This window comes from Elephantulus edwardii, unplaced genomic scaffold (genome assembly GCF_000299155.1).
Source record: "Elephantulus edwardii isolate Elephantulus edwardi_28Jun2011 unplaced genomic scaffold, EleEdw1.0 scaffold00141, whole genome shotgun sequence".
NCBI classification, from domain to species: domain Eukaryota; kingdom Metazoa; phylum Chordata; class Mammalia; order Macroscelidea; family Macroscelididae; genus Elephantulus; species Elephantulus edwardii.
The window spans coordinates 5203462-5226042 of NW_006399891.1; the positions used below are offsets into that span (position 1 = coordinate 5203462).

The following is a 22581-nucleotide window of genomic DNA, read 5'->3' on the forward strand; positions in this document are numbered from 1 at the left end:
AACAACAACAACAACAACAACAACAATAGCAAAATTCAGAGGCACTCTTTGAAAAGGATCTCCAAGATTTCTCCAAGATCTAAACTAAAGTGCCTTGAAAAAAACCAACCAAACAAAAAAATCAAAACCAAAACAAACAAACAAAACAATAGCAAAGTTCAACAGGGGAGCAAACAACAAATGCTGGTGAGGTTGTAGAGAGATTGAAACTCTTATTCACTGCTGGTGGGAATGTAAAATGGTATAATCACTATTGAAGGCAGTCTGGCACTTTCTCAGGAAGTTGGAAATAGAGATACCGTTAGCCCTAGCAATTCCATTATTAGAAATATACCCTAAAGAAACAAAAGCTTCCAATTAAACAGATGTATAAAAATGCATATTTATTGCTATGTTATTCACAATAGCAATGAGGTGGAAGCAACCCTAGTCCCCATTAACAAGTGAATGGATAGAAAAACTATATTAACACAATGGAATACTATGCAGCATTGAAGAAAAAGTAATTAATGAAATATTACACAACATGGGTAACTATGAGTGAAATATCTCAGTCACAAAAGGACAAATATTGTATAATGTCACTGTTATAAAACAGGACTGACATGGGTGTTAGGTGGTAACCAAGAAAAAAGGGGATACATAATGAACACTGCATTGGAAAAGATGAAAGAATGAATTGTTTAAAAGGAATATATGATTAGACATTATTTTCATGACAATAGTCCAGAATAAGAGGTGTATAGCAATGTGACCTGGGAGAGGGGTTGGGAAGAGAAGGAAGGAAATTATGCAACAATGAATGAATATCTTGTTCCTTTAAAAATGTGATCTGGAGGGGTATGGAGGAAACTATGCAACAATGAATTAATGGAAATTCAACTTTTCTGTAAACTTTTATTAAAATCACAATTTAAAAAATGGGAAAGATAACAAATTTTGCAAAACAAAACAAAACAAAAAACCACCACACCAAAAAACTCGAAAACAAACATATTCCTCTTGACAGTAAACATTTTCCTTATTCTGTGATCAGAATCTGCTTGCCTACTTTTTAGCAACATGTTAAAAATCTTATCAGTGATCAACATTCTATTTCTGCTTTTATCCAGCCATATTGCTTTGAGTATGTGAGGAGATTAATATTTAGGAACAGTCACCTCACACAGACCCCAGACACCATGACATGTGATAAGAATCCATCTCCTCTCATGTAAATAGTATATACCTTAGTTTTCTAATTTCTTAAATCCTTTTCGTGATTGACTGAAAAGACCATGTGTTAGGTTAGATAAACTTTTCTAATAGCTGCACATGAATGCAAAATTCAATAATGAAAAGGAAAGAACTGACACAATTGAGCTGGGGTGTTTGTGAAGGATACTGAATATACTGTGGACTGTCAGAAGAACAAACAAATCAACAGGGCCAAATTACACAATAAGCCAGGTTTTACTTGTGTTTATGAGTTCACTGAAGATTAGCAAACACAAGTAAATTAAATTGGGTAAGCCCCTGTCATAGTGAAGGCCAAAGTTAAGAGTAGAAGTTAGGGCTTTCTATTCCAATCTAGGGTTCTTTTAGTATCTAAACCTCACTCCAATCAAAGAAGAAGAGGATCTTGAAGTAGACTTGGAGAGAAAGGTAGGATTTTCTCAGGTGAGGTAAATTCTGCAGCAAGGTCAAGGACAATACTAGAAAACTCTTTGTGGAGGAGGGAGAACCCAGAGGACAAAGATTTGAGGAATGATTTCTTCAACATAGTGAAAAGTATGTGCGTAAAGCCAACATAGTTCTCAGTGGAGAAAGAGAAAAGACATTCTCCTTGAGAACAGGAGCTAGGCAAGAATTCCCACTATCACCTCTCCTATTCAATATTGTGTTGGAAGTATTAGCAAGAGCAGTAAGTCAAGACAAAGAAATAAAAGTTACATAAATTGTCAAAGAGGAGGTAAGGCTACCTCTATATGCAGGTGATATGATAATATACTTAGAAAAGCCTAAAGATTCAGTGAGAAAATTGTTAGAGATAGTCAATCAATTCAGCAAAGTAGCAAGGTACAAGATCAAAATACAAAAATCAGTTAGATTTCTATACAATGACAAAGAGAACTTAGAAATGGAGCTAAGAAGAATGCTATCAATCACAATAGCTAATCACCAGATTAACTAAAGACACAAGTGATGTATCAAAAGTGATAATGGTTACCCATAGTGGACGGTGTTGGGTGGAGCTCCGGGGTTAAAAACAAGCTTGGAAACAGAAGTGGCATCCACTTCCATAAATAACTTGCCTCTGGAAACCCTATGAACCTGGAGAAAGGATGAAAATCATGCACGCAAGTGCCAAGGACTTTCATTCATAGGGTCACTATGAGTCACCTATGATGGCACTTAACAACATGGAGAAAGACCAGTTGGCCTACTGGACCAAAAGTGATGCTACCAAGCCAAAGGTGGGCGAGTCTAATCCGCCGCCCTCAGGCCTGTTTTTCATTGTTTTTGGTCAAATATTCTTCTAGGTCATATGGCCCTGGTGTGTCCACTTGCCATACAGAGGTAACTTGTGGTTGCTGTGAAAGTGCACACTGTGACACTAATGTGTCAAATGCGATAATGGTTACCCATGGTGGACAGTGTTTGGTGGCGCTCACAGATTAAAACAAGCTTGGAAGGAAGAGTGGCATCCACTTCCGTAATAGCTTGCCTCCAGAAACCCTATGAACCTGGAGAAAGGATGAAAGTCACTCAAGTGTCAAGGACTTTTGTTCATAGGGTTGCCATGAGTCGTCTACGATTTGATGGCACTTAACAACAACAACAACAAAGACACAAAAGGTCTATACAAAGAAAACTGCAAAACATTGCTACAAGAAACAAAAAGAGACTTAGAGAAATTGACGAATATACCATAGATGCTCACAGATAGGAAGACTCAATATGAAAATGACAATTCTATCAAGGGCAATCTGAAAAGTCAATGCAATCTCAATATAGATACTAATTCCATTCTTCAGTGGAAAGGGCACTTTTCAATTTTATCTGGGATAGAAAGAGGACTCACATAAGCAAAATACTACTGAAAAAGAGAAACAAGATAGGAGGCATCTCAAATCCTACTACACAGCCATGATAGTCAAGACAGAGCGTGGTACTGGCACAGTGACAGACACATAGATCAATGGAATAGAATTATATGTATGACAATAATATGAAACAAGGAGTTCATTGAAGGGACAGCTGGGAGAGGGGAGAAAAGAAAGGGCAGGGGAGCGGGTGTGGAAATGTGAAATAAATGAAATAAAACATTTGAGGAAAGAGAAACTACACTAGATCATTGTTGTTGACATGTGCTGTTGTGTGGAAACCAATTCATAGCTGACCCTTCAGAGGGGTTTCAGAGACTAAATCACACGGGAGGAAATTGCCCATCCTTCTCGCTTGGACCAGCTGATGTGTTCAAACCAAGTGTGTTTGGATTGGTAGCTCCTTATCCACTAGGCCACAAGAGCATAGAAAACATTTAGGAAGTTTGGAGGCTGCGAAATGGGATAGGGTGGCAAGATACATGGACATTGAGGGGCAAAGAAGGTTTGCTGTTCACTTGTGTTGAGGGCAGGAGGTCAAACAGTATTTAAAAGACTAATGCAGTGGCGTTCCCTGATTAGGTATGGGGAGAGGACCACAGCCCATGACTCTTTCAGAGAGCTTACACTAGAAGGATCTCAGAATCCACAATGGAAGTGCCAGATTGCAGTCTGGGGCCAAAGATGTGGGAAGCCACCAAGGTGGTGGTGTCACTAGGATGGGTGGTAAATGTCACCCAGTGCAGTAACTCACCAGCACCCCTCACCCCCAGGAGACTCTCCCCCCCAACCCCAACCCTTACCCAAGGCATAAGAATGAGAGGGTCTCTGTTTTGGCCAATTGGAGTGGAAAAAGAAATGGCCAAAGATGGAGTCAGTGGGACCAGAGGCACAAAGCAGTGAGCATCCCTGCACCTGGGGACAGGGTGGGGTCAGGCTTCTCTACCCAGTGTTTTCTATTTGTGTGAGTGTGTGTGAGAGAGAGAGAGAGAGAGAGAGAGAGAGACACACACACAAAGAGAGATTGCTTCACTTATGTATGTGTGTGAGGGTGGGTAGAGGGCTACTTTGGCCATGGGAGGGGTTCCCCACAGACCAGCCTTCCTCATGGGACTGGGGCAGGATGACACAGTGAGTTAGCACACTGGGTGGACCCAGCTCTACAGATGCCGTAGGACTAATGGAGATTGATGAATTAAGAGAAAAGAAAGAACTCATGAAATAAGGCCATAAGGAAGCAGGAAGGGCAATGGCAAAAAGAACAGGGAGAGGATTTCATTTTGAAGAATATGAAGATAACATTTCCTTCGTCAGACTCTGAAGGGGATGAAGGTGCCGTCAGACAGGCACGTGAACAGTCAGGGAGGCTCGGAGCTGAGGTCCTTGTGCTGCCTGCCTGCGCCCTTCTGATAGAAGATCTCATGAGGTCACAGCCCAGGAATGAGGCAAGGAGTGCCAAATTGAAACAGTGGAAATGGTCCAAACAGCTGGGGTGGGGCCCTGAAAAGGAAGTCAAGGAGGAGAAATGAGACAAATGAAAGGCTTTCCTGCAGCACAGTCCACTGGAGATTAGTTTTAGTTTCTCCAGCTGCGTGGAGAAGCCTTGGGGGGAAAGGAGATGAAGCAACTACAGAAGGTTCTCAAAGTTAGGAGGAGCAATATGGGAAAAGCCAAAGTGTGGAGTGGAGTGAGTGTGACGTGAGCGCATCAGTGCCCAGGAGCTCAGAATGGACGCTGGAGCAGAGGGTTCAGAAAAACTGAAAGAAGCTAGTGAGACCTGACACTGGTTTTTGAAAACAGAAACTATTGTGTAAGCATAGGAACTGCCAGAAATACAAGCTGGGTTTAGAAGAGGCTCCGGCACTTCCAGACATCATTGCTAATGTCAGATGATGAATCTTGGCTGAAAGCAGAGAGGACCAGAAGAACATCTATTTGTGTTTTATTGACATTGCAAAGGCATTTGATGGTGTGGATCATAATGTATTGTGACATTTGAGAAGAATGGGAATCCCAGAACACTTGGTTGAGTTAATGCAAAATCTATACTTAGACCAGGAAACAGTCATCCGAATAAAGCAAGGAAACACTGCATGGTTCAAAATCAGAAAAGGAGTGCATCAGCAATGTGTCCTTTCTCCATACCTTTTCTATCTATGCAGAACAGATCATTCAGGAGGCTGGACTTTATGAAGAGGGAATCAGGTTTGGAGGAAGACTCATCAATGACTTGCATTATATAGATGACACAATTTTGCTTGCTGACCCTGAGGAGAACCTGAAGCGTCTGCTGCAGAAGGTCAAGGACTACAGTCTTCAATATGGATTGAAGCTCAACATCAAGAAAACAAAGATTCTCACCACCAAGCCAATTGACAAACATCATGATAGATGGAGAAGAGATTGAGATTGTTAACAATTTCATCTTGCTTGGCTCCACATTCAACACTCTTGGCACCAGCAATCAGAAAAAAGAAGAGTGGTATTGGGAAACTCTGCTGTCATGGACCTTGTCAGAGTGCTGAAGAGCAATGTTGTCAATTTGGAGACTAAGGTGTGCCTGATCCAGGCCATGATCTTCACAATTACTTGCTATGTAGCTGAGAGCTAGACTCAGGATAAGAGTAGAATTGATGCCTGGAGTTGTGGTGTTGGAGGTGCTATCATGGACTTCCACAATAAGAAACAAGTTTGTCCTGGAGAGGCTGAAGCCAGACTGTTCCCTGGAGCCAAGCATTTCAACTTCGTCTCACATACTTTGGGCATGTTGCCAGGAGGGACTGGTCCTCAGGGAAGGACATCATGCTTGGAAGGTGGGAGATCACTGTAGGAAGGGAAGATCCTGGATGACATAGATTGACACAGTAACTGAAGTAATGGGAGTAGGTGTGTCAGAGACAGCGAGATTGGCTCAGGACAGAGTAGGGTTCAGAGCTACTGTTCATTGGGTCACTATGAGGCACAGTTGACTCAATCGCACATAACAACAACAAGAAACATAGCAAGATGGTTCAATGGTAGAATACCTGCCTTTCATGGAAGAGTCCCAGGTTCTATTCCCAGCCAAGGTGCTTTACACACATCCACCACCCATGTGTCAGTGGTGACTTGTGTCTTGCTAAAAAGCTGAACACGTTTCAGCAAAGCTTCTAGATTAAGATTATCCAAAATCAGCATGAAATCCCTACAAATCACAACAGTCTTATCCACAACCAACCCTAGGAAACAATGTGTGATCCAGAATGACATCATTCCACAGCAGTAAACAAGAGTGGAAAGTTATTTCAGAGAGAAAAGGCACAACTTGGCTTGGCAAATCCAATCACAAAAACCGCAAACCAGTGTTTGCGTACACATATATCCACATATGCTCTTCACCATAACCTCCCCCCAAGTCCCTGCACACACCCCAGTAAAAACATTTCTACAGAACGAACTGCTCAAATTCTGGGCTATAAAGGACTGTGTCTTGTAGGGTCCAAAAGAAGACACTTCATCTTGTCTCTATCTTGACAGTAACACATAGCCTTTGACCGTTCAGTTCTCTTTCTAGACAATATTGCTTAGTCACTCTGTTCTAAAAAGTGTCTTGGCATTGGAGATTAAAGGCAAATGAGACGGGAATCTCTATCCTCTAAAAGCTTATAGTCTGATTGAAAGAGGTAGGAAGGTAAGTAGACAATAGCAATAAAGAGCATTAAGTGCTGTCGTACCAAGTTGATGCTGATGGGAGCCCTGGAAGACCAGCCTTCTAGGTCAAGTGCTTGGGATATTGCTACCTAAACAAAGTTAAACAGAATTCCTTAATGCAGAGTTTGTTAGGGTTTCTAATATATTAGAACTCTGCACTGTGAGCCTTCATTTATGTACACAGAGTAGATTACAGTGTCCACAACAGCTCAAACTCACATGACCCCAGAATCCCATGGGACATATTATGGGGAAGGTTGACATTAAGAGTCTTAATCACTGATAAAAATGTTATTTATATTTTTCACATTTATCAGATGAGGTTTTGCTCCCAAAATGTCGCTCATTTATGTGTAACCAGACAACCCCCATTTCGACAATGGTCACAACATAAGTGACTTTGAAGTTTACTTGGTATTTAATTCTTTAACAGTAACAATGTAGACTTAGAAGGCTTCACCGTGGAAATCTTCATGATTTCTGAGTTGATCATTAAGCCACACTGGATGAAACAGAATGCCTGGTCATTCTCTGATTTACAGGCAATGTCACATCTTCTTTTCCTCCAAAAGCAATACTTACTGAAGACAATATTTTGTTCCTCACAGTGCTTCTCATTAACAGAACCCCTCTGTTAAAGGGAAAACTAGCTTTGGACCAGGAAGTACTGCAGGACCTCACATATACATGACAATGACTGAATATAAAGCTAACCCAAGGGCCCCAATGCATTAGGCCTGCTTACCGTTCATGCCCTGCCACGACGGGGTCCCTCACAATCACTCTCTATACTCCTCTGACTTTGCTTTTAGGAAAAGCATTTAGGAGTAAAGTGTGCTCTCTCTTCATTATCCTGTCTAGTATAGAAGGTCTAAGATAGCTCTTAATTACCAGATTTCTATTTAGTTGAGTACAAGGGGGATATCCAATGTAGAGAACCATTTTCATGATTCATGCCCCCCTCAAAAGGTTTCTAACACATAAAAAAATATTTTAGACTCCTAATTTTTGTATGAAAAAGGAGCCATTTGCTCTAGAAGCCTACTACTGTTCACATAAAGCTTTAACTCCAACCTGAATCTTCGTTTGATGCATACTTCAAAGAGAAGACCAGAGTGCAAAATTTTCCATGTATTAAAGAGATGGTGGAGACTCTGGATAATGCAGATGGTTAACATGCTCACCCTCACACCAAAAGGTTGACAGTTCAAGTCTTGGTATGTCTACTTCCAAAATATGAGCCACTGGAAACCCTTCGGAGCACAGTTCTAGGTGGTCATGTGTGAGTTTATCGTGAACTGAAATCAGCTCAGTGACAGCTGGCTTAAAAAGACATTGTGAAACACTAAGGATCAGGACCAAGAAATATTTTCCCAGTCTCTGTCTCTCTAGCTTAATTTAAGGATCTAGAAAGAAGACCTTTTGCATTCATCATGGATGGTATTCTAGCTATCTTCCCACAGCTGAACTCACTGTTAACCCCGATCAGCAAGTGAAGCTGACAGAGTGTGGTGTGGTTTCTGCTGTACCTTGGTGGGCATGGGCTTCTTGAATGTGATTTCCGCTTGCATCCAAACACCCTTTGGGGATTCCAACACAGACCAGATCTTCTCTTGAACCACATGGTTCTCTTCAAAGATATAAACAGCCAGTGTGTCACTCATTTTCAAAAAGCCATAGATGGCGTAGTAAAAACGGAGACAATACTGTAAGTTTCCTGGCAAGGAGGGGCCATAGAGCCTTCCGATGTAGCCAGGCTGAGATGTAAACTTTGTGTTGGCCATCAGGTAAGACCCTATTAAAAAGAAGAAAAGATAATTCAGCATTCGTGCATTCAGCCACGAACAGATTATGTGTACTGCCATATAGCGCAAATTATCAAGTGGAAAAATTTGGATAGAGTTGTGGGTAGAGACATTCCCTTAGGCTTGAAAGGATAGAAAAGATTTTCTAAAGTTTGTGGTTTATTATAGAAAATATGTATGTGATTCTCTTGCAGGTAAAAACCTCCTCCAATCCTAAGCAAATGCCATAAACCAGTATAGATTTCCAACTCATATAACCATATATCAGTCATTTATTAAGATTGAAACTTTCATAAAAGAAAAAGGATGCAAACATCTTGGGGGTCACTAGTGGCCTGAGCCTTTCTTTTTTGTTTACACTGAGTACTTCGTGCCAGGTCACGTTAGTGCAAAGGCTGATCATAAAGTCTGAAGCGGAATCCTCATCATCTCTACAGTGACCGGTGGGCATGGAGAGAGGCCTTATGACCTGGTGGTAGGGATTTGCATGTCTGGGTGGTGCCAACTACACTCCAGCTCACGTCTTAAACCTGCCTTGAATCGCAAGCTTTTAATCAGATGAGTCCACCCAGGTACTGATCATCTGCTCCCTTTTGTTGTTGTTGCTATTGTTAAGTGCCATCAAGTCACTTGTGACTCATAGTGACCCTTTGTGCAATAACTCTGAAGCCTGCCTTATCCTGAGCCAGTCTCTTCCCTTATTGTTCCTAAATAAGAGAAAGAAAAAGAAGATCCAGAGTCCTTCCGCCTGTTATACCCTTACCGCCTCCATGGTGAGCTGAAAGCAGGTCCATATATCCTGGAAATTCTGGGTAGGCAAGAAAAAGAAATACTGCTTTCCTTTTTTCCTGGCCCTCTTCATTTATTTTTCTTTTGGGCCCCTCAGCTAATGGTACACATTACACTAAACAGTTTAGTTTTGCCCAATGATTTAAGTCATCTGATAAAAAGACTCTTTAGTTACTTCACACAAGTGACCGTGCAGTAGCCAGAAAATTCTTTTTAAAGCCATTTCTTTCTGCTTAAAAAAATCCTTTAGTGGCTTCTCATTTCTTTTGTAATAAAATCCTAAATGCATTATCATTTCTGTCATGCCTCCATGAGCCTGCTCTAATGTCATTCCTGCTACTTCTCCCCCCTCCGCCCTATGTTCCAGCCATGTTGGCCTTCCTATTCCTCAGAGATGTCCAGCTTTTCCTACTCTCCCCTCCTCCCTGTGGTCCAGCCATGGTGGCCTTCCTGTCCTCAGAGATGTCCAGCTTTTCCTACTCAACTTGGACTTCATGGCTGCTATTCCCTCTTATGTGGATTGCTCTCACTCTCCTAGAAAACTCCTACATTCCCCCTCAGAAATCTACCCTGGGTCTCCTACCAAAGTTAAGTTCTTCCTTCTATTCTCTCTGACAGCCCATTCTCCTTTATACCACTTACCACAGCTTGTAAATGTAAGTTTATTCTCGTTTATACTGGCTTAATGGTTCTCTTCCCCACTGATAAAATTCTCAGTCAGGGCAGGATCCTGTCTCTTTGGTGATGCTAGCCAAAGTCAGATCAGCCTTTGTAGGGCTTGAATGGATAAAAGTTAGCCAGCTTCTTTAAGGAGATAATATAAAATTATATGTACAAATTTGAGAAGACACTTTCCAAGTCTTTTCCTATGGTCCTGTTGAGGCAAGGGGCTTCAAAACCCAACTTGCTCAGTTTCATGGGAAAAACATCTTTGTTTTTAGTATATAAATATTTGTTGAGTAAATGGATAAAACATTGAATCTCTTTAGAATAAATTCTTTCTGCTTGTCTTTAAAAGACACCATTAAACTGTTAGAAAATATATAAGGAAATCACAGACTCCGATGTCTAAACTCCTCACAGATATATCAACTAAGTAGGCACCCAACCTTTCCCAATAACTTTTATACATACATATATATATGTGTGTGTGTGTGTGTATATATATATATATATATATATATATATATATTTACATATATGCACCAATATACATGGATCTGTGTGTCTGTCGAGAGCGTGAGAGAGCACAAGTGCTCTGGTAACAGGAAGTACACTGCTGACTCTCTGGCAGTTCAAATCCACCAGCAGCTCTCTGAGAGAAAGATGGACAATCTCCTCTTGTGCAATTTACAGCCCTGGAAACCCAGTGGAGAGTTATCTATGAATTCAGCATTGTGGAGATATATTATTAATATATGTTAATTATATAATGAATTATGATCATGATGATGTTGTTGTTGTTAGGTACTCTCAAGAGGACTATGGCTGACAATGACCCTATGGACAACAGATCTGAAATTTGCCCTTTCCTGCACCACCTTCACTATGGATCATAGTGCAGCATCTTGCCACTAAGCCACCAGAGCTCCAACACAAGTTCTGGTGGCCTAATGGTCAGAAGCTGCACTGCGATCCCAGAGGCATGTAGTTCGAATCCACTAGCTGTTCCATGGGAGAAGGATGGACAGTCTCCTCCCATGTAATTTACTGCCACTCAAAGTTTGCTGGAAGGCCAGCTATGAATTGGTTCTGACTCCACAGCACACACCACCAACAACAGTAGCAATATTAATTATGAGAGAACTCTGAGGCTAGTGGAGGAGTTGGGCTGCTAATCACAAAGCAGGTGATTTGAATCTATCAGCAGTTTTGAGGGAGAAAGATGTACAATGTCCTCCCATGCGATTTACAACCTCTGAAAACCCACGGAGGATCAGCAATGAATCAATTCCGGCTCCACAGTAATGAGTGGAGTTGAACAACGGTCTGTACAGAGGATGACTTTTATCAAATGAGATGATTTGGCAGCCATGAGTTGTTGATATTAAGGATAATAAAGGATATATAATATAGAATTTACTACTGTAACCATCTTAAGATATATAGCTGAGTAGCATTTACAATGCTGTGCAAGTTTTCTCAGGATCTGGTTCCGAGCACCCTCATCTTTTTAAATGGAAGCCATGGACTATTTAGGAGTCAGTCACCTGTGTCCCTCCCCCTAGACTCTATTCTACTATTGTGTCTCTATTCTACCTTCTGTCCCTACATTGCCACGTACAGCCGCTATTCTACTTTTCTATGTTGTTGTTATTGTGTACTGTCAAGTTGAAATCAACCCATAGCTGACCCTCTAGCGAGTTTTTCCTCCAGTTTATGTACAAAATTAGAATACAGTGTTTTTCACACCAGTTCTTTTCCATTTCCCTCACCCTCCCATCAAATTGTGTGACACTCTCCCCACACTGCCACCCAACCTCACTCCTCTGCTTCCACCTTCCCCCCCCACCCCCCTTGGATCCCCACACTCATTCTACAATAATGGTTTTATACAGTATTTGGCCTTGTGGGACTGAGTTAGTTCACTCAGCATAATTCTCTGCAGTCCCTCCCAAGTTAGGTAATAATTTACAAAATCATTGCTGCTGTGTGCTATGCAGTATTCCATTCTTTGAATGTACCATATGTTCTCAATCCATTCGATTGTGGTTGGATATCTGTTCCAGGGAGTTTTTAGAGGCAGTAATCACATAGGAGGAGATTGCACCCAGAGCAACTGGTGCATTTGAACCACCTGGGTTTGGATTGGTCTGTTTTACTTATACTTCATAGGGAGCTCTGGTGGCCTAGCGGTAAGAAGCTGCACTGCAATCCTGAAGGCACACAGACTCATCCAGCTACTCCACAGGAGAAAGATGGGCATTCTCCTTCCATGAGATTAAATGACACTGAAAACCCGCCAGAGGGTCAGCTACGGGCCAGTACGAACTTGATGATACACAATAACAACAATCACAGCAAGAAGATACACTTCATAGAAATGGAATCACATAGCCTTTCATTTCTCAATTAACCTCTTTACTTATATGTGTATTTCCTTTTTGTGACAATGTATACAATAAAACATATATGTCACTTTGTTCATCCCTATTGGAATAATTCATTCCATTGCTTTGGTTACATTCTTCAAGAGCCACTTTTTAAAAACTTTTTTTTTGAATAGTGATTTTAATGAAAGTTTACAGAAAAGTTAGATTTTCTTTCATTCATTGTTCACATTCCCCCTACTACTTCTCTTTCTTTTTTTTTTAAGAAAACATTCATTGTGCCATTTTTCCAGACTGTTTCACCATCATTGATATAAACTCCCCAACTCCTTTAAGTTTCTCATTTATTCCTCTGAATTGCTATTGTCAGTTTGACCACATATATAGCTGACTTTAAGAAACATAAGGCATAAGACAAACATTCTAGGCTGATCTGCTATTTGGCTGAAAGATAACTTCAGGGAATAATACCTATTCCAAGTTTATGGATTTCCTCAGGGTAATAGTTTCAAGGCGTCATCTAATCTCACTGGCTCTAGAAAGTCTGGATATGACCAAGATTTTAGACAGCTTTTAAAGCTATTGCTCCACCTAAAATGATGAGCAAGCTAACTTCCAAAGGCTTAGCTGTTCACCTGGTAAATATTTTCAAGCCAGCTGAACAACTTGAATTCCAGCTTTTTAAAATGATCAAATAAAAGTTTATTTTTAATAGCCTTTGCTTCATTACCACGCCTTTTCTTTCTTTGTTTTGATCATGGTCTTGACAGGTGAGGAGTAAGAATTGTAAGAAAATGGAGTTGGAACACTAGCCCCACAGTGCATCACATGCCAGATGGATGATTTACCGAATCCTGTCGTGTGGTCTCCTGCCCGATACATATTGGGTTTAACTTTCACTCGGCTCCAGCCCAGGCCTTCTTTGTCTTGGTAAAAGTTGCAGAGATCTTCCTCAAAGTTGCAGCTGGCTTCTGTGACACTGAAGAGAAGCCCTGTGAAGAGGAGAGCCAGACATAAATAAAGGACAGTCTCAAAGACCTCAAAAGACTACATCCACAGGTCACAGGTCAACAAATACGTAAACATTGGTGCCTGGGGAGACCAGAGAAGTAAAGCACAGCTATGTTCATATCAATGGCATGCTGACAGGTGAGCATCAAGCCAGTACTTTAGCATGACAAGGAAATTGTTTTAACAAGTGAGGAAGAGGCCCTGTTCACATTCTTTGTAAGAATAAAGAAGTTCCAGACTTCAGAAGAGATGCACATTCAAACTGCCAACGTTTATTCACATTCTTCTTCACGATTCAACAATCATTCATGCGAAAGAAAATAGAGAAACATTTTAAGGAACTATTCATTTGCCTCTAAGTCAGTAGAGAGTTGTGCTGGGCAGTTCAAATCTACCAGCTGCTCTATGGAAGGATAGGCAATCTGCTCCTGGGACTTCCAGTCTCAGAAAACTTTCTGGGGCGCGGGAGTGTGGTCATGAGTTGGTTCCCACTTGACTGCAATGAACAACAAATTCATCCTCCCTCTATGACAAATATTTTGAAGATAATATTTTCAAGAAGGAATAGACCTTTGTTGATCAAGCTCAGTGTCAGAAACACAGCTACTAGCTACTTACAGTTGATGTTAATAGCAGGAAGCCATTTGCTTGAAGAAACTCATCACTCTGTTTTAATTACACAGTTCAGAAAAGTCACACCAATCCCATCACCTATCTGGCTACTGTTTTGACCTGGCTAAGCATTTACAATCACTTCCTGTGCATCTGAGAGCTGGACAATGGATAAGGAGAACAGAAAAAGAATTGATGCCTTTTAACTGTAGTGTTGGAGAAGAGCACTGAATATCCTTTGAACTGCCAGAAGAACAAACAGATATGTCTTGGTGAAGGTGGAGCCAAAGTGCTCCTTGGAGGCAAAGATAATGAAACTTCATCTTACATACTGTGGGCATGTTGCTAGGAGAAATTACTTCTTAGAAAGCAGCATCATGCTTGGGAAGATGAAGGGAGAGTGAAAGAAAGGAAGACCCTCCACCAGGTGGATTGACACAGTGCCTGCAGCAACAGGCTTGAGTGTGTCAGAGACTGTGAAGATGGCACAGGATAGGACAGGAGTCATAGCTGTTGTTCATAAGGCTGCTAGAAGTTGTATTTGACAGCACCTAACAACAACTACACTAGGCTATAGATAGCAACTCAACCCAGAATATGGAACAGGACACAAAAGAAGTTTGATCTTCTGCAAATAACTTGTAGTCCTCTCAACAAGTGACTTGTAAACATCACTGTTGAGATGGTTCTGAATCCAGAGGAGAGACGTCTGCAGTTGTTTTGGTCCTTGGTCTGCATGCTAACATGCACAGAGTAGAACACTGCAAGGGCGAAAGGGGGCTGTATGATTTTCAGTATTAGGAAATCCTTTCTAGGGAAACATCTGTGTTCTGGGAGCAAAGAAAGAGGGAGACGTTCAGGGACACAGATCACTATGCTCTCAGTTTATCAAATTTCAAAGCAAGCAAATTTCATTCAAGTGGGCTGAGGAACTGGCCCAGATTAAATAAGGGAACTGAAGAGACATGGCTAAGTGACTAAATGAAATGAAGGAAGATAAGGCTCAAGCTTGGTCCAGGAAACTTACTGCTCTTTAGGACTCTTAGGGGAACAGTGGGTGAAATTGATATCTGGACTGTAAGTTAGATAATATTGCATTGATGTTAAATTTCCTGAACTTTAGAATTATCTTTGGAGAATGCCTTTTTTCCTAAGAAATACACACTGAAGTATTGAGGGGCAAAGGGGCAGGATGTCTGCAACTTAATCTAGATCTGGGTGAAGGCCATTAGGGAGTTGCCTGTACTACTCATACTAACTTTTGCTTGAACTTGAAATGAAGGAATAAACACTCAATGCCATTAAGTCAGAACCAAAATGATCATAGCGGATCCTCTAGCTGGTTTTCAGAAGCGGTAAGTTATAATGGCGGGGGGGGGGGGGGGGGGGGGGAACACTCCCATCTTTCTCCTTTGGAGCCACTAGTGGATTGGAACTGCCACACAGGACCTATCGTTAGATGAGCAACACAACTCTCTCTGCACTATGCCACCAGGACTCTGAAAATGAAGCTGTTGTTTGTCTTGAGTCGGAACTAACCCACAGTAGGTTTTCAGAGGCGATAAATCACATGAAGGAAACTGCCCATCCTTCTCCCACAGTATAGTGATTCAAACCATGGGCCTTTGGGATTGTAGCACAGTTTCTTATCATGAGGCCACCAGCGCTCCCTGGTTTGACATAAGGACAATATGGCTGTTGCAATTAGCAAATAGGAATAAGGCATGTGTAACTGTACTGAAAGGCAGGAAGAAAGGGAGTTGAAGGAATAAACAAGGAACAATGGGGACTTGATGAGACAGTGATAAAAGGTATGGGTCAGCAGTAATTAATTGTATAAAACAATGCATTTGGACTATTTGTATAAAACACAATGTATGTGAATTAAATACAATATATAAATGCATTCAAACCAATAAAAGTTTTTAAAATAACAACCTGACAAAAAGAAGAAAAGAAAAAATAATTAAGGGACTGATAACACACAAAAGCAGAAAAGAATAGAAAGATGTTGCTAATTAAGTGGCCCCTGAGGGTACCCATGTGGTAACGCCCTAAGAAGGGCAAGAGCACAGCCTGGCATTGGTGGATTAGCTCCACCTGACTCTATAAGCATCAAGGTGTATCTTTAGGCTATGAGGATATTGTCCTTATACAATGTGAATTTGCTGTCACACAAACTATGCCCCTTTGAGAGTCATCCATGGAGATGAGAGGCATTGGGAAAACCTTTGATCTTCAGAAATAGTCACCCCTCTGCTACCTGGAAATGCAGAAATAGCTCAGGAAGTGTCACTGTGCTCCCCAAAGTCAGGCCCCAGAGAGAGCAACATGCCAGAAGAATTCTCCATTAGCAATGGATCTCAAACCAGGAGCCTTGAGCTGCTGCAACAGAAACATAGCCCATTTGTAGCTGCACCTGAGAGGCAGAACCCAGCCACTACCTTTGATTCCAACTCTCAGTAACCCATCAAGTCTCCCAGGCTGTGACTCTTTACTCGAGGAGACTCACTCCCTTATAGAACCTCAAACAGACATGTTAGCACCTGGATGTTAGGACAGGGCAGAATGACATATTAAACCTTGAAAGTGAGCAAGGCATATTCCCAGGAGTGGGATGGCTGGGTCATACAGAGTGTCTTTGTTCTGCTTTTTTTAAGAAAATGCCAATCAGCCTTCCAGAGTGGTTGTACTATTTTACAATCCCAACAGTGTATAAGAGTTCCTATCTCTCCACATCCTCTCCAAGCAGTTGTTTGCTGCCCAGATAAACTCTACCACTGTTATGGGGGTGAAATGGTAACTGAGGCACAAACAGAGGCTTGCACGTCAATGTTCATAGCAGCATTATTTACCATCGCAAGAACAAGGAAACAGCCCAGACATCCAACCACAATAGAATGGATTGAGTAATTATGGTATGTTCACACAATGGAATACTACGCAGCACACAGGAGCAATGCTTTTTTAAATTATTACCTAACTTGGGAGGGACTGGGAAGCACTATGTTAAGTGAACTCAGTCCCATAAGGACAAAAATTTTATAAGACCATTATTGCAGAATAAGTATGAGGATCCAAGGTGAGGAGGGTGGGAGTAGAGGGGTGAGGATGGGCGGGAGGGTCGTTAATCATAGGGTCACACAGTGTGATGGATGGAGGGAGGAATGGGTAAAGGAAAGGGGAAAGATACAGTGTGAGAAACAATCTATACGAACTTTGTAAGTTAGCCAGTATAAAATTAAAATTTTCGTAAAAAAACAACAACTCTGTGTCTCCATTCTCATTTGTGACCTATCATAAGCTCTGAAACTCACTAGAGAACTGAAATTGACAGAAAGCCTTTGCTTTCAGCTTCTACCAGAGGTGTGAGTCAAGCAAAGACCAGACACTAAGCTAATTGGGAGAGCTAATGACATGTGAGGCTCAAGGAGGAACAGAGGCAGCTGGAAATCCCTTCAGCAGCTGTTGCTGAGGGGGGAAAAATGAAGCCAAGTCCCTTTAAGTAAGACTCCAAAAGCAGCATAAAATCTGTGGCATAATTATTTATTGACATGTGAACTTTAGAAATGAACAGTTTTGAAGATGATCTCTCCTGAGGAGCATGTTACAGTTTGAGAAGATTATTCAGGAAAGGCTCTTGCGTATTCTGTGAAGTTAACAGAGCTGAATTCGGCATCATTTGTGTAGACCTAGAAGACTCATCAGTCCCTCAGGGACTAAAGAGCAATTGGGGGCAGTGAGACCATTAGGCGGCTAAATAGGCACAGTAGTTTTATTTTAGCATGTGGTAGGTGGAAAACAGGTTGAGATTGCTCGAGGTTGGCTTAAGAAATAAAAATAGTGGAATTCAGGAACCATAATGGAACCAAGAGAGGATCACTGAAAAGGTTGTGGAGGCCCTGAGGAGGGGTGGGGACATTTGAGTTAAGGATGACTGTTACAGCACAGGCAATAAATAGTTGTCACCAGGTGCCATTAGAAAAGAGGTCTAGTGGAGCTCTGGTGGCCTAGTGGCAAGAAGCTGCACTGTAGTCCCAGAGGTACGCTGTTCAAATCCACCAGATGCTCTACTGGAGAAAGGGGCAATCTCCTCCTATACCAGTCAGATCTGATTTGACGGTACACACACACCAAAAAAAAAAAAAAGGAAAGAAAAGAGGTCTAGAACGAAGGCTGCATAGTTGAGTGGTCTTGAAGGAGGAATTGTATAACAATGAAATAATTTTTCTCTTACTTTTCAAAGAAGAAGAGTGAACTAGGAGGGGAGAGGTGGGCAGGGAGAAAAATGCAACAATGAATGAATGGAAATCCAAAATCTTTGTGAATTTTCGTTAAAATGAATAATAATAATTTAAAAAAAAGAGGTCTGGAGGAAGCTCTGGTGGCCTAGTGGCAACAAGTTGCTGCAATCCTGAAAGCGCACGGTTTGAATCCACCAGATGCTCTGCTGGAGAAGGAGGGGCAATCTCCTCCTGTACCAGTCAGATCCAATTTGATGGTACACACACAGAAAATATAAAATAAAATAAATAAAAGAAAATAGGTCTGGGCAGGCTGTTGTTAATCTGAATGATCACTAATCAACACTGGGATTCAGGCCCTGGTTGTTGTTGTTGTTGTCGTCGCTGAGTGCCGTTGAGTCGTAGATGACTCATAACGACACTATGAATGAATAACTTGTATAACTCTCATTGTTCCTCCAAGTTCATAGAGTTTCTGGAGGCAAGGTATTTCGGAAGTGAAGGTCACTCCTGCTTCCAAGCTTGTTTTAATCAGGGAGCTCCTCCAAACACTGTAGTCAATGATATTAAAATGTCAGGTCCTAACAGTGAGAAGACAGGGTGTGGGATAGTCTCACAGCCTGAGAAAAGGCTAAGCTGCCTGCAAAGGACAGAGAAGTAGCTCTTTCATTCTGAATTGAGCATTAAGACAGGATCCCTAGAAGTAGATGGGATCACATGTTGGGAATTCAAGGAGTTACAGACCAAAGGAATTGTTTCTTCCTATGTTCTAGATTCCAGAACAAATTAGGGAGTGGAGACTATTGGCTATTGTGGTGGCAGGAGAAGGGGAGTGCTGTAACTCAAGCTGGGATGGGGCTTTCTGTGTCTCCTGGAAATCATCCTGGGGGACACTATGGGGGTGACATGGCACTGGTGTTTAACACCTATGACTAGGCTAGAAGTCTCAGCTCTGAGAGACCAGATTAACTTTGAAGCCAACAAGATGGTAGGAGTGACGGCTCAGACGTTAAACCACTCCTCAGTCTATTAGGGAGATGAAGGAAGAAAACATTTGTCCACCTGGAAAAAGCAGAGAAAACAAGTCTGCAGCTAACCGAGATAAAGGAAAAATGTTGGCACCTGTTATGAAACAGAAGGGCATAAACTATTTGTGAAATGTTAAGACAAAGAACAAAAATTCAAAGCTCTGCTTCTAAGGATCAGGATCTGAACGCCTGCTGGGGCCTGCATGCACCTCAAAAATGTACCTCCAAAGTCCCCTTTGCTGGTAATCTTTGATTTCAATCCGATCCACTGTGTTCCAGAAAGGGTGGGAGTATTTTGGCAATTAAATAAATAATATTAACTCTCATAACCAAGCATATTCCCCAGTCTATGGCCTCTTCAGACATTAACTCCATGATTCTTCTTAATATTGTGTGAAACAAATTCTTCCATCCTAACTATACAGATGTGGAAACAGCGTCTCAGAGGTGTTAAATGGCACATTCAAGGTCACAGAGCTTGGAAATAGCAGAGTAGGGATGTTGTTGCTGTTATGTGCCATGACGTCACCTGTGACTCATAGAGACCCTATGTACAACAGCTCTGAGCCCTGCTCTATCTTGAGCCAACCTTATTGTCTCTGACACACCTACCCCCATTCACTGAGTCTCATTGAGGGACTCCCTTTCTTGTGCTGTCCCTCTACCCTCCCAAGCATGATGGCCCTCTCCAAGGATTGGTCCCTCCTTGCAACATACCCAAAGTATGTTAGACGAAGCTTCAGAATCCTTGCCTCCAAGGGGTAACCTGGGTTCACCTTGTCCAGAATGAACCTGTTTGTTCTCTTAGTAGTCCATGGTATAGTCCATACTCTTCTCCAGCACCATAGCTTAAAGGCATCAAATGTCCAGCTTTCTGATGCATAGCACATAATTACAAAGACTATGGCCTGGATCAGGTGCACCTTAGTCTCCAGACTGATGTCATTGCTCCTCAGTACTCTGGAGATGTCCCTGACAGCAGATTTTCTCAATGCAATTAATCTTTTGATTTCCTGGCTGTTGGTACCAAGAATGTTGACTTTGGAGCCAAACAAATTTAAAGCTGTTAACAATTTTAATCTCTACACTGTCTATCATGAGACCTGCTCAATTGGCCCAGTGATGACAATCTTTATTTTCATGATGTTGAGCTTCAATCCATATTGAAGGCTGCAGTCCTTGACCCTCTGCAGCAAGTACTTCAGGTCCTCCTCAGTTTCAGCAAGCAGGGTTGTGTTATCTTCATAACACAGGTTGTTGATTAGTCTTCCTCCAATCCTGATGCCACGTTCCTCCTCATAGAGCCCAGCCTCCCAGATGATCTGTTCCACATATAGATTGAAAAGGTATGGAGATAGGACACATCCCTGGAGACTGTAAGATACTGTTCTATATCTGAGCATTCTAATTAAGACTGACTAGAAAGAAGGATTGGCCATACACTACTGAAATAACAAGCCTTCAAAAACCCTTTGTACAGTAGAGTAGGGATATGACTTGAAAACTCTTGAGCAAAAGGTTATGATCACACAATTACGCTCAGGAAGAACCGTTTTAAAGCCATGTTAGTGTGGTAGGAAATTCTGAAGACCAATATGGATTTTTATAAAAATGTGCACCTCTGGAGCTTCCTGAAGAAGAAAGGTCATTATGTGATGGGCTGAATATTACAGACTGATGGGCCTCCAGCTCTTTGAACAATGTTGTTTGTTCTACTGGAAAGTTTCTTTTTAGATTCAAATCACCAGTAGTGTTGTTATTGTTATATCACAGAAAGGACTCAGCAGACCCTTTAGTGGGTTTTCAGAGGCTTTAAGTCACACAAGATTTCCCATCCTTCTCCCTCAGATCAGCTGGTGGATTTGAACTGCTGGTCTTTGGGTTAGCAAAGCAAATCTTTATTGATGAAGTCACCAGAGTGTAGTGGGGAAAAAACTTGGATATAGACTGTACTTTTTTAAAAAGAGAGCATTTCAAAATAGTATTACTATAGTGGCTCAGTTTCCAATTCCACCTGCCTCTTTAGCCTACCCTCCTTAATGAGATACTGAATAAATAATACTCTTTCCCTTAGATAACTCGAAAACACAAAAGTTTGAAGTGGCACCTAGTGTGGAGAAAAGGAACTTTCTAAAATTAATCACAAAGAAGCTGAAATATTAATTGATGGGATTAATGAACATTTCATATTTAGAGACGTAAATCAATTTTGGTTTCTGTCTTTTGTCACATATCAAGACTGTTGCAATCTTTATTTATATAAATCATCTCAGAAAATATATAAACTCAGTTTAGTTCTGTTTTTTTAACTAGAATTAGGGGGAAAGAATATTTAATCAACAAAATAATAGACTTATCTCTTTTTTTTGAAGGTGAAAGTAAATACAGTTTTGTGGGAAAAGATATGTCCCAGAGAGAGATGGGTCATGTCTCTGAAAGTAAACAAGTAGAGAAGGCCTAGGAGGTTTCTCTTTGATGTGAGAGTAATAGTTTTGCTTAAGTCCAAACTATTTTTCTCAATTCCTTTGTTTAGTGAATGTACTTGAAATGAAATTAAATCAGAGACCAACTCTATCTTTCGTGAAAGTCAAACCACAAAGGCCAACGTGAAACATTTCCTTCCGTGCTTCAATCCCTGATGGCCACTGTGTGTCTCTGGGGTTGCCCAAGGAAACAAATTGACTAGAAGGTAAGACCAATTACATTTATCTGTGTTAACCTTAATACCCTGTCTTTCTTCTTATTTTAAGACATTTGTTTTCCAATTTACTTTGGATCAGTTTGGTTATTTAATTTCCCAGGAGGAGATATGTCTTCTCTCTTTTTCAAGTACTGGTCTTATGAAAATGATAACATTGACCCTCATGAAATAATATAACTTGCGATTCAGTTTGAGAGAGAAAATAATTCAATTGAGAGCATGTAGTATTTACCCTAAACTGTCTGGCACGTAACAACATCACAGTGGTAATTTTGTACTAAATATTAAAATTCTTTAAAATAAAGCCATTTCTGAGACTTGGATGCATGAAATTGAGAACAGTTTCATAATTCTATGGAGTAGATTTTGAGAGTCTTTTAAACTCACCCATCCACCTAGCTATGGACAGGATTGTCCTTTAAAGACAAAGATGAGATTAAAAAGAGTGTGGGGTAATTTATTTTCCTTTCCTGGGATGTAGAGAGTTAAAAACTCCTTTTCACAAGACAATAACCTGCAGTTTCGGAAGAATTAGGTTCACTACATGGCCAAAACATTCCAACTG

General features: G+C 41.1%; 1 protein-coding gene across 1 annotated transcript in view; it reads right to left on the reverse strand.

Annotated features, from left to right (window-relative positions):
* The window catches only part of MAMDC2 (MAM domain containing 2), a 233989-nt gene that overhangs the window by 91953 nt on the left and 119455 nt on the right, over nt 1–22581 (reverse strand). The window contains exons 8-9 of the mRNA XM_006894405.1: nt 13269–13412; nt 8306–8571 (exon numbers count right to left, since the gene is read on the reverse strand). Of these exons, the coding sequence (XP_006894467.1) occupies nt 8306–8571; nt 13269–13412 (410 nt within the window). The remainder of the gene's footprint in view (nt 1–8305; nt 8572–13268; nt 13413–22581) is intronic.